Source organism: Neoarius graeffei, chromosome 12, assembly GCF_027579695.1.
Source record: "Neoarius graeffei isolate fNeoGra1 chromosome 12, fNeoGra1.pri, whole genome shotgun sequence".
Classification (NCBI taxonomy): domain Eukaryota; kingdom Metazoa; phylum Chordata; class Actinopteri; order Siluriformes; family Ariidae; genus Neoarius; species Neoarius graeffei.
This window is the reverse complement of record NC_083580.1, coordinates 77998621-78011614: the sequence shown is the minus strand read 5'-3', so window position 1 is coordinate 78011614 and position 12994 is coordinate 77998621. Positions and strand designations below refer to the sequence as shown.

General features: G+C 42.6%; 1 protein-coding gene across 1 annotated transcript; it reads right to left on the bottom strand.

Annotated features, from left to right (window-relative positions):
- LOC132895073 (glucose-dependent insulinotropic receptor) lies at positions 1-1146 on the bottom strand. The gene has a single exon (XM_060935253.1). The coding sequence runs from the start codon at positions 1144-1146 to the stop codon at positions 1-3; it is 1146 nt and encodes a 381-aa protein (XP_060791236.1).
- Between the last annotated feature and the right edge of the window lie 11848 nt (positions 1147-12994).

The following is a 12994-nucleotide window of genomic DNA, read 5'->3' as shown; positions in this document are numbered from 1 at the left end:
TTACACAGAGTCCGAACATGTTGACACAGCGAGAGGTAATGTAGCAGACTTCCTAAAAATAAACTGACCAGGTAGTGCAGGGTCTGAAGAGTTTCTGGTTTGAGTGATCATCGTCTGGTCTGTGTTATCTTTAATGCAGCACTGAGTGACTTTAATACAAGCAAACATATCGCAGAGTTGTTGTCGTACCTCGGTCTGCCAGAAGGCATAAACAAGAGGGTTGATGAGGGAATTGGTGAGCCCCAGCAGCCAGAGATGGTTTTCTAAAAACCAGTAAAGTTTGCATGGTGGACACAGCACCTGTATAGTGCTGACCACAAAGAAAGGGCACCAGCAGAGGGTGAAGCAACCCACCAGTACAGTGATGGTCCTAAATGCCTTGACGTGCCCCCAGTAACGACTCGGCAGGAGGCAGCGGGAATTCACTTGCATGGTTTGCTCAATGCGCCGCTGATGGTTCCAGGCGATTTTTAGGATGTCTAGATAGAAGTAGATGAAGACCAACAGTATGGGGAAAAAGGTGGCACAGAAGACTATGATGATGCTCTGAGGGTTGATGACAGAGAAGAAGGTACATACGCTTTCATAGCGACTGTGCTGCATGGTCTTTACCATCTTGGGCAAGAATCCTATGACTGTCGACAGCAGCCAGAGACACACCAACACACCGGCTATCATCTTGGTGCCCATGAGTTGCGAGTACCGTAATGGCACCTTGATGGCCACGTATCGGTCCAGAGAGATGAAGAACATGGTGCAGATGGATGCAGCAGTAGGAGTGATAACGAAAGACATGCGCAGCAAGCACCCTTCCTTCTGCATTGAGACATCATGTCCTTTAACTGCATCAGTAGCGATAGACGTAATAGCCAGACCCACTAGGATATCAGCGATGGCCAGGTTTAAGACAAAGCACCAGCTATGATTGCCCCCCTTATGGATCAGCAAGACCAAAGCGATGGCCACCAGAAGGTTGGTAAAAATGATCAGAATAGATTCAACACTGAGAATCCAGCCGATTATGACTCCATCTACAGGTTCCTGAGCAGGGGTGGTGAGGAACGGAGTAGGCGAAGTCGCCTCGTCATTATGCAAGTAGTCATCCCCCATGACGGTAAAGGAGATAATCCCATTTGGAGTGACCATCTTTGCCTCTACTGTCCTCAGCGTTTGGAATTTTTCTCAGAAAACTCTACATTGAATTCACATCATTCATGGTCCGCAGTGATGCCACGAATTAGGCTGAAGCAGGAAAAACAGTGTCATATGACAGCAGCTGGAAAGTTATTTGGAGACGCCTCTTCGTCACAGCTCTGGTTTAACTGGTCCGACCCTTGTCCAGTCTGGCTGTCATCCAAATCCCATCTCTAGTGCATAACTTCCTGCCTGAAGATGCTTTTTTTCCCATTAGTGTTCTATTTTGAAATTGAAGTATAACCCAGATATGATTTACATGCTTTGGAAATGTTGATGAAAGTGTTGTTATTTTACCATTTCACAGACCAATTCAAAACTCCCCATATTAATATACTATCAGAGTGTGTTATTAGTAATGATACGTATATAGATGCAGTCCTAAAACAGATGGATAATATACACTATCATATTGGGTTCATTTGTTCATGTAGTCCAGATTTTAGCATGGTCCAGAACAAGAACAAGTTCATAAAAATGTATCTCTTGATTTGCAAACACACACACTCAGATCTCTAACGTAAATAATACCACTGTATATAAAATGTCACTTGTTGTATTGGTTCAGCTGTAATGTCTGTAAAATGTTCTTAAACACAGTGAGAGAGTCATGGGGAAGAGGGAAAGGACTGTGGAGGGGACTTCCAGTCGAATAGCGTCATTATCTGAAAGAGGTTATATGAGTGTATAATCATGTCAGTTCAAAATGATTTATTACAACCCTACACAGGATAAGCGGCTACAGATAATGGATGGATGGAAGTTATTATTGCCTCCAGTGGTCAAAAATGGGGCCTGCAACAATTGCTAATAGAAGCCCACTGAGACAGGAATCATGCTGCCCCATGCCCACTTGAATGCTGCATTCCATTTACCTTGGAAGTCGGAATTCCAGAGTTGGGAATAAAAGAAAAGTGTAAGCACAGATACTGTGTCTATGATGTACAGAATCATTTCTAAGATATACTGTGAAGATTGGGGGAGGAAAAGGTGGGACTATAGAGGCCCACTGAGACAGGAATCACGCTGCCCCATGCCCACTCTAATGCTACATTCCATTTACCTCTGAAATTGGAAGTCAGAGCTGGGAATGATGTCACACCTGATTTGACCGTGTTCCAATTCAAGACATTGGGAAACCAACCTGGGACCAGGTTAGCCATTGGGTTAAAGGTTAGACAAGCAGCTTTGGGACCAAAAGGTCGCCAGTTTGATTCCCTGAACCAGCAGGAATGGCTGAAGTGCCCTTGAGCAAGGCACCTAACCCCCAACTGTTCCTCAGTCTGCTCTGGGTATGTTGTACATCACTCTGGATAAGAGTGTCTGCTAAATGTCATGAATGTAATATACCAAACACAGAACTCATCTAAAACCACAGAACCAATGTTTTTGACTCTCAGCTGTCTATTATTAGGTTACTCTCAAAAATATAGTAGCCTGTATCCTCAGTCTGATAAGTACAATAGCATCTTGAGATTTTGTTTGAGGTTATGTTGCTGTTAAAGTTGGCCTAAAACACCAAAATCTACGGTCACCGGTCACTGCTGATCAGCTATCTGAAATCCAACAGGGTGAAATCCTACACAATAAAGCCCAGCTTGGACCAGTAGACAATGTGGCAGAGGTATTCATCCCTGCTAGACTGTTCATTGCTATTGAAAACCGCACTTGCTCAGCAGTTATTCTGCTTGTTGCCAGACAGCTGTTTACACACCACAGTGCTCACTCCTCAGCTACACATTACCACCAATCTTTAGCTTTAACTGCCCCAAAACAGGAATCTTCTCGACTTCTTTTTTTTCCTGCTCATTCGGATAGGAGAGGACGCAGGGTGATTTCGTGAGGTTCTTCAGGCTGCTGAGCTGAAGATGTTCTTAAAGCGAAGGTTTCTGTCCATGCTGTTGTGTTGTGTGTATTGTGTGGCCTCCATCTTTTGCCTTCGACCAAACAGGAACATCTGTCTTTCTCAAGGAACCCGGTAAGTTTTTGCTTTTTGTCCATTTTGGTTTTCATGAAGGTTATGCTGTTTCTGGCTATGATGGCATGACAATTTCAAACTCGGTTGTGGGTGGGGGTGGGGTAGGTTGGGGCAATGGGGACTGTTGGATTGTCATGACCCTCTACATCCAGGTACCGCTTTCAATGAAAAACCTTTTCATATATTCCCGTGAGCTAAAGAGATTACGTTTACACAGTTCAGGTTTGAAAATTCAAGTTGTTTCTGGGAGTTTTTGAAAGACTCGTGCGATCACAAACCAATAAATTACAAGAAAAGTTGCAAGGTGGCAGAAAGGTCAAATGACTTATCTCTTCAATATTTCTCTGTAAGAGGTTAAGAGCTAGTGCCTAATCTTGAACCAGTTCTTTGCGTTTACACTTCAACAGGAAAACTGGCTCAAGAGCAGCACCCAGAGATGTCCACAAGCTCCGGTGACTGGCGGTTTTCTCCGCCTACACAGACAATCTGTACCCACTACTCGATCCCAGGAAAAACAACCTTGCCTTTCACTGTTCAAGCGATTTATATCATCTCAGCTGCTTATAATTTGCTGCAAATCCAATTATTTCGCCATGAAATTGTCTTCCATTTGGGTCTAACATGACCAGAAGCAACGCCATATTTGTTGATCAATTCTCAGGCTCTGATTGGCTGAGCTGTACCACGTGACCACACCATAGCGTATGTAGTTATGCTACAGAGCCAGACAGCATACTACAGAGGGTAACTGAGAAAGCCAAGCACACAAACATCTGCAGAGAAATTTCATACATATTTTGCAAGTATTTTACAGGGAAATGGTTAGTAATTTATTAGCTGAGAATGCACCAGAAGGCATGTAAATTAAAAAAAGGGGGGGGGGGGCATTCCCCCCAGCATTAGTACGCCTTTGCTGCTGCAAATTCCAGAGCCACCTACTACTGTTTTTAACCGGCTACTTTATATTTTCTGGAGATCCCTGAGCACCAAAACTTTGCTGGTTTAGAACCACTTACATCAGTGGGATTATTGTGACCAACAAGATCACCTTTTTGGGATTTTTCCACAATTTTGTCCTTTATTTAGGTATGGCCAATTCCCACCCACTAGATAAGTCTCCCCATCACACAACAGCTACCAACCAGGGAGGGCAAAGGTCGTGAAGATGCTTGACACCATCCTATCACATCTTTTCAAACAACTACTTATGCAACCTTTGGGTACAGCAGCATAACACCCCATTCTCCCTGAGAGCGCAGGCCAATTTTGCTGTCTTGATAGGGCATCATTGGGATTTGATCTACCAATCTCCAGATGATAGGGCAAACACTTTTCTGTTGTGCCACTAAGGAGCAACCAAAGTTTTTCTTCAAAACAGAGCTAGTGAAGTGTCTAGTCTGCCTAAGAAAAAGAAAGGAAACCAGAGCTTCAGTATAGATGTGAAATCAAAGTAGATGCAAATCTTAAGTCTTAAATCTTGGTGCTAATGTTGCTGGAGAAGCACTGTACTAGTATATGGACTTGTACAGTAACATAATGCCATGGATACATGGTGGCTCTCTCTATCCCGTGGAAAATGAAACCAGTTCTTAGAAGGTTCGCAAGTTGAACTAACTCCAAACTGGCACTAGCACCAATCCACCTAGTTTGCATTGGTGGAAAGGGGTTAAAGTTGTATTTTTTTCAGATATATTTCTAAAATTCTCATGTGGTTTACACACAGACACACTGGAGAGCCAAGGTTTTGTCTCCAGTTTTGTTTTCATGGACAATCTGATCTTACCGAGCTTTGCCAACAAACAGTACAGAGAAGCTACAACGGAAAATAAAAGCCTAAAATCAACTCAAAGAACAATACAATAAATGTTTAGGGCAAATCACGATAAAGGAGCTGATGATGAATGTTTTGTTTTGTTTTTACACAATGGTACGGTCCAAGGAAATTCTCCTCAGCTTACCCGACAATGGTGATATACGAAGAAAAAAAAAAATCTCTAAAAAAAATTCAAGGGGCAAATACTTCTGTGAGACACTGTATCTGTTTTAGTATTGTGCTCTTTATTAGATAAATATATTTTTTCAACATGTGAACTAACTTCTAGTCCTTTTCCATCCACTCCAGGAGTCTGGTATCGGTTGTTCAGCAGCTTTACCAGCGAGTCGTGAGGCTTCTTCATGCAGCACTGTGAGATTGCAGAAGGATTCATGCAGCTGTTCTTTCAAACCAGATGGAAGATAAACTGAAACAATCATCTACAGCCTGAAGTTTCCGATGATATCATCTGATCTGGTGTGATAAACCCGACAATACAGGAGGTTTTCCTTTCTGTCTTTCTGAAGCATGGACATTGGGTTGTATTGAATAGAAAGAAAAGGGTTATGATTATATAAATTAAATGTGGATAAAGTTAAAGGAAGTGAAGGTTGAAGTGTTTGAGGATGATGTTGGCTGATGTCCACTGACACTCTGAGATAGAATGGGTTTAATACTTCGCTGAGTGAGAATGTAGAAATGTACAAACACCTGAGTCGGGTAGATCAGAAGTTCTCAACCCTTTTGCAGACGGAAACATCTTCCAGAGTAAAACAGTTCCCAAAGGAAGGAACTCATTATGCTTACAGCAAGGACATAATTTTAAGAACAATAAGGCAAATACTGAATTTACCAGTGTATGATATTGATTTATTCAAGCCATTATTTGAGTTTTTCTTATCCAGAGCTTTCCACTCAGCCAGATGTAGGATTGAGACATGAGCTAATAACCATAACAATCTCGATACGAGGTGATAATAATCTCCAATACCATCATGCATCAAAAAAAAAAGAAAAAGGAATACAGTCAGAGAACCCATGAAAAAACTCTCACTGGCCACTTTAATAGGAACTTGTTGTTGATGCTAAGATCCCTGTTCTTGGCTGCAGGACTGGAACCCAATGTGTTCTTTTGTTTTCTGTTGCATGCTGAGATGCTTTTCTGCTCACCACGGTTGTAAAGAGTGATTATATGAGTTACTATATCCTTCCTGGCAAAAAAAACCCAACAAAACAAACCAAACCAAAAAAAAAACCTTGAACCAATCTATCCATTTTCCTCTGACCTCTCTTATCAGCAAGGTGTTTGTTTCCACCCACAGAACTGTCGCTCACTCACTCGATGTTTTTTGTTTTTCGCACCATTCTGTGTAAACTCTAGAGACTGTTGTGTGTGAAAACCCCAGGAAGGAGATCAGCAGTTTCTGAAATACTCAAACCAAAAATACTCATCTGGCTCAAACCAACACCCATACCACAGTGAAAGAAAGAAAGTCACACTTCACTGTGAGATCACAATTTTTCCCATTCTGATGTTTGAACATCGTGAACATTAACTGAAGCTCTTGATTTGTATCTGCATGACTTCATGCTGATGTTGTGAAGGGATCAGCTGATTAAAGAACTACAGAAAATAAAACAGCTGCAGGTGGATGGATGGGTGTTGTTGAGTGTACATGCATACATACTGTAGCCCACTTTGGGAACCGTGCATATAGAGAAGATATCAATCTTTCAGAGTTCAATGCACTTTTTTCCCCATAATTATTGCTGTGAATGAAGAAGAATGAGTCTGATTCAGAAATGTGTACATTAACCCCAGCAATTATAATGAATTGATTGATTCACTTGACTCTTGGAATCTGTGGTTTCCTGACTGACACATACTGAATTATATCCTGATTTTTTTCTTTTCCTGGAATAAATCTGCTAAGAAATGTATTTTCTCTCCGATGCTGTATTTATCTTCAATACACAATCATGTATTCTAATGAAAATGATGGCATACATGTTGCTTTATTATACCCAAATACTCCACTTTTGTGATTTTGGAATCCTTGAACCTTTCTTTTATTCACTCATACTCAGAAAGCTCTGAAGCTCAGGGTCACGGTGAATCCAGAGCCTATCTCAGGAAGTGTGTGTGTGTGTGTGTGTGTGACACAGGATACACTCTGGATGAGACGCCAGTCCAACAAAGACTCACATGTTCATTTACAACCAGGCACAGTTTATCTTCACCTGTTCATCTACTGGCATCAGGGCTCTACACTAACTTTTTTTTTTCAGGAGCACACGTGCTCCTAAGTTAAAAATTTTAGGAGCACAGGGAAAAAAAATGGGGGCACAAGCACAAGTAGGTTTTCATTTTAAAGGTTTATTGCAGCGCAAACCTTAGACACACCAACACATAAAACGCAAAATTCAATTGAGAATGAATGCATGAACGAATGAACAAACAAATGAATAACGAACAACTGAATGAATGAACAAACAGTAGCTAAACAGAGAGCAGAGCTCAGCAGAGCTAACAACATCATCAAGGACAGCTCCCACCCTGGCTCTGAGTTCTTTGACTTGCTGCAGGCAGGCGTTACAGGTGCATCAAAGCAAGGACCAACAGACTCAAAAACAGTTTTTTCCCACAGGCCATAACCACCTTGAACAATTAGCCTTTTTCACATTACGTCACTTGCAGGGGAACTTCTATCCGTTTTCAGCCTTTTGAATGGAAGAAGAGGTATACGGCGGCAACATATGTTAACAAAACTGTGTCATTCACAGATAAGATTGATAATAATATTGCACATTGTTGTTTATCATTACGTATTGTTAGCGACCATTCCAGTCACCTATCTGCCTTGTTTTGGAAAGGAAGTTTACTGACTTTCTATGGTTGCTACTTGTTAGCCAGCAGATTAGCATGCCGCCTCTTCTTCCATTCAAAAGGCTGGAAACGGATGTGAGGTTCTTCTGCAAGTGACATAATGTGAAAAAGGCTAATTACATGCACTGACTGATGCCACTTCTGGCAGGTGCAACAATGCACCAACAAGGACCTAAAAGGACAATATTCTCACACTTACCTGATACAGTGCAATACTTATTACAGTGCAACCTCACAGAGCAACTTTTTAGTTTTTATAGCTTTTGTATATTTTATATTTATATTTCTACATTTTTACATCCATACCCAATACAATGCAATACCAAATACAGTGCAATATCCTGAATTTTGTAGCTGAACTGAGTTTCTATAACTAATGTGCAATTAACATCTGCAACTCAACATGCCCAGTTGTATATATATTCTTTGTTTTTCTGCTGTGTTGTGACATGCACCATTTGTATATACTGTATATTATTAGGGCCCGAGCCCTATGGGCGAAGGCCCTATTGTTCTTGTAAGAGTTCACTATTATTATTCTTCTTCCGTCTTCTTCTTCTTCTTCTTCCGTCTTCTTCTTCTTCTTCTTCTTCCGTCTTCTTCTTCTTCTTTATTTTTCTCCGCTGTTGGGCCATTTTCGGGGCGCTTGCCATGGGCGAAAACGCACGAAATTTGGCACCAGTTCCGAGAATTGCCACCGCTACTCAGAACCAGAAGCCCAAACTTGGCCGGGGCTCCGGACCTCTATAGCGCCCCCTAAGTCGTTGTGATTTTGGCCTCCCGCATTAAGGTGCCTGGGTGCCATGTAGTTTGTAGTAGTGGCATGCCATTTGGTACGCATATGTATCTCACTAAGCCCGACAAAAATGTATTGCCAATGCATTAGCCACGCCCAACAGGAAGTGAGGTAATTTCACTTTTGTGCGAAATGCATGGCCACGAAGACGGCGCAACTCCTCCTAGACCGTTCATAGGAATGTCACCAAAATTGATACACATCATCTACAGACATGGCTGACAAAAGTTACTAAATACGTTCCACGTGGGATAAACCGTTCAGAAGTTATACGTCAATCAATTTTCGATGCAAAATTTTACATGCTTAAAAATTCATAACAAATCTTCTGATTGCTCAAAACTGCTCATACTTCACACGCAAATCACTCATTGGGCTTCTGACATGTTACCCAATTTCTGTGATATTTCGCCACTGGGGGCGCTATTTTTGGGCAAAAATTCTAATCTTTCCTCAAATTTGGTCAAACTTCACGGCCACCCTCTTACTACCTCCCATGTCATGTATACCACGTTTTGGGAATTTTCATCCATGGGGGGCGCTGTTTTTGGCCGACGCAATTGCTCCAAAATGGGTTTTTGGTAAATAATTCCATAATGCTTTTCCTTCACACCACTACCTTGTGATAGTATGTTGCTGTTGTAGACACTTATTTTTCCAACTCATCATCGCTCATGTACAGCATAGCGCCACCTACTGACATGGGAAAAACCAAAAAATTTATTCTTCAAAAATCTATATCTCATCTTCTATTTACTCAATTGTCATCAAACTTCATATGCAAACTCTTCATAGCTCACCTGACGTCTACGCCAAATTTTGTGCACTTTCGCCCCTGGGGGTGCTGGTTATGGCAAAAATGATATTGCAGCTTCTGATTTGTCAAACTTGCCAAGCAAACTCTTTACAAGACCCTTATTGGGGCGCTTGCCATGGTCGACAATGCACGAAATTTGGCTCCTTTTTCTTAGAATGCCACGGCTACTGAGAACCAGAAGCCCAGATCCAGGCGGGCCTCAGGGCCTCTATAGCGCCCCCTAACTCGTGGTGATTTTGGCCTCCCGCATTAAGGTGCCTGGTTGCCATGTAGTTTGTAGTAGTGGCGTGCCATTTGGTACGCATATGTATCTCACTAAGCCGGACAAAAATGTAATGCCAATGCATTAGCCACGCCCAACAGGAAGTGAGGTAATTTCACTTTTGTGCGAAATGCATGGCCACGAAGACGGCGCAACTCCTCCTAGACCGTTCATAGGAATGTCACCAAAATTGATACACATCATCTACAGACATGGCTGACAAAAGCTACTAAAGACATTTCACGTAGCATAAACCGTTCAGAAGTTATACGTCAATCAATTTTCAATGCAACATTTTACATGCTTAAAAATTCATAACAAATCTTCTACTTGCTCAAAACTGCTCATACTTCACACGCAGATCACTCATTGGGCTTCTGACATGGTACCCACTTTCTGTGATATTTCGCCACTGGGGGCGCTATTTTTGGGCAAAAATTCCAATCTTTCCTCAAATTTGGTCAAACTGCACGGCCACCCTCTTACTACCTCCCATGTCATGTATACCACATTTTGGGAATTTTCGTCCATGGGGGGCGCTGTTTTTGGCCGACGCAATTGCTCCAAAACGGGTTTTTGGTAAATAATTCCATAATGCTTTTCCTTCACACCACTACCTTGTGATAGTGCGTTGCTGTTGTAGACACTTATTTTTCCAACTCATAATCGCTCATGTACAGCATAGCGCCACCTACTGACATGGGAAAAACCAAACATTTTATTCTTCAAAAATCTATATCTCATCTTCTATTTACTCAATTGTCATCAAAATTCATACGCAAACTCTTCATAGCTCACCTGACATGAACGCCAAATTTTGTGCACTTTCGCCCCTGGGGGTGCTGGTTATGGCAGAAATGATATTGCAGCTTCTGATTTGTCAAACTTGGCAAGCAAACTCTTTACAAGACCCTTATTGGGGCGCTATTATTATTAGGGCCCGAGCACCGTACAGTGCGAGACCCTATCGTTGCCATGTGTCCAATTCTGTGCTTTGTCGCCATTGCGGGAGTAATGTCTCTTGCCGAAGACGGTGTGGAAGGTATTTCGCGGGGACGCATGCCCCCGCCCCCCTTGGCCGCTGGCGCGAGGGCCCGTCGAGGCCGCTTGCGGCTTTAATTTGTTTTTCTGCTGTGTTGTATGTTCCCATCTAAATGTTTGCACTGGGGTGTGTGCTTTCCATCTCATTATATAATTTTCCTGCACCTTCTCCCGTCGTTCTAGCTTTCTTCACTACACTTTCTTCCTTGTCCGTTCTTTTATTCTTGTTTCCACCATCATTGCTTTTAAAAAATGCCGTTGTTCTCTGCATAGCGAATATATTTCTCAGCTCGGTCCGAACCAGCTCTCAGTTATCTCTCAGTTGAATGATCTGATGAATCCCTAAAAAGCACTTTTCCCACCTAATGCCACACCCACAACATACAACCGTGGGAAAGAGGGGCAATCACAGAAAGATGAGTAGAAAACGGGAAATGTTACGGGGGATATTTATTGTGATAGTAGGCTATTGTAGCGTCAGCACAAAAGCACCAGACTCAACTTTAACTGAAAGTGTTATTCAGTAGCCTAAACTTATTCAAGCTACAGACCGAGAAGAATAAAAATGCTGAAATTTCATGTCCCGGTAAAACGCACTAGCATGGCAGAACGGCAAAAAAAAGTAACTTTTTCACTCCCCCCCGGCTACCGTGGGAACCACCGCAGTGCAAGACAGAGGCAATGCACGCAACTACAGACAGGGAGCAAGGCGTAGGCAGAACACACACATGTACACACACATACACAACACTGAACACACACACTTGCGACAATACAGGCCGTTACTCGTTACACTATATTAGGTAGGCTATCCAGCACTGGATTTACATACTTTGCAGTGTAACGTTTGATACATTTTAGAATGTTAAACTCGTCGCGTCTGTGCTCAGTGCTTTCCTAAATTGTCGGCCGCAAGAAGTCCTCGCGCTAATGCGCGTATTTTTTTTTCGTCGTTCGCATGCCGAAAAATTCGCTTGCAAATGCGAGTGAAATGTACACACTGTAGAGCCCTGACTGACATGTTTTTAGGAGGTGGGAGGAAACCGGAGAAATTGGAGGAAAACCCACATGGACGTGAGGAGAACACAGGAAATTTTGCACATACACAATAATCTGAATTCAGGCTCAAAATGGGGACCCTGGAGCTGTTCTGATGTGCCACCTGATCTTTACTTCTCTTAAATAAAAAACAAAACAAAAAATGCAGTAGTCCATCCATTATCTGTAGCCACTTATCCTGTGCAGGGTTTCAGGAGCCTATCCCAGCTGACTATGGGCGAGAGGCAGGGTACACCCTGGACAAGTCACCAGGTCATCGAAGACACAACCATTCACGGTCAATTTAGAGCCACCAGTTAGCCTAAGCTGCATGTCTTTGGACTGTGGGGGAAACCGGAGCACCCAGAGGGGACCCATGCAGGCACGGGCAGAACATGCAAACTCCACACAGAAAGGCCCTCGTCGGCCACTGGGCTCGAACCCAGACCTTCTCATTGTGAGGCGACAGTGCTAACCACTACACCACTGCGCCGCTCGCACAGTAGTGTCTACTGAATAAATACTTTAATAGCTCTTTGAGTATTTGATATTGGAGTGAGTTATAAAATAAAATATGCCTATCAGTTAATAATTATTGAAAAAAAAGGTTTTGTTATTATTATTATTGTTGTTGTTGTTACACTTTTACTTTTAACTGCAAATTACCAGATTTAATGTCATGGGTCAATATTTGCATGAACCTTTAATGGACCAAACTTACATTAAGTTGTGTAAGCTTTTTAATATAGCACTATGGTACAAAAGACTTAATAATAATAATAGGCAGCACGGTGGTGTAGTGGTTAGCGCTGTCGCCTCACAGCAAAAAGGTCTGGGTTTGAACCCAGCGCCCAGCGAGGGCCTTTCTGTGCGGAGTTTGCATGTTCTCCCCGTGTCCGCGTGGGTTTCCTCCGGGTGCTCCGGTTTCCCCTACAGTCCAAAGACATGCAGGTTAGGTTAACTGCTGACTCTAAATTGAGCGTAGGTGTGAATGTGAGTGTGAATGGTTGTCTGTGTCTATGTGTCAGCCCTGTGATGACCTGGCGACTTGTCCAGGGTGTACCCCGCCTTTTGCCCGTAGTCAGCTGGGATAGGCTCCAGCTTGCCTGCGACCCTGTAGAACAGGATAAAGCGGCGACAAAAAAAAATTGTTCAGGGTGACTTTGGT

What these genes read in the sequence shown, in the direction of transcription:
- LOC132895073 (XM_060935253.1), bottom strand. Translation starts at nt 1,146, where the DNA reads ATGGTCACTCCAAATGGGATTATCTCCTTTACCGTCATGGGGGATGAC.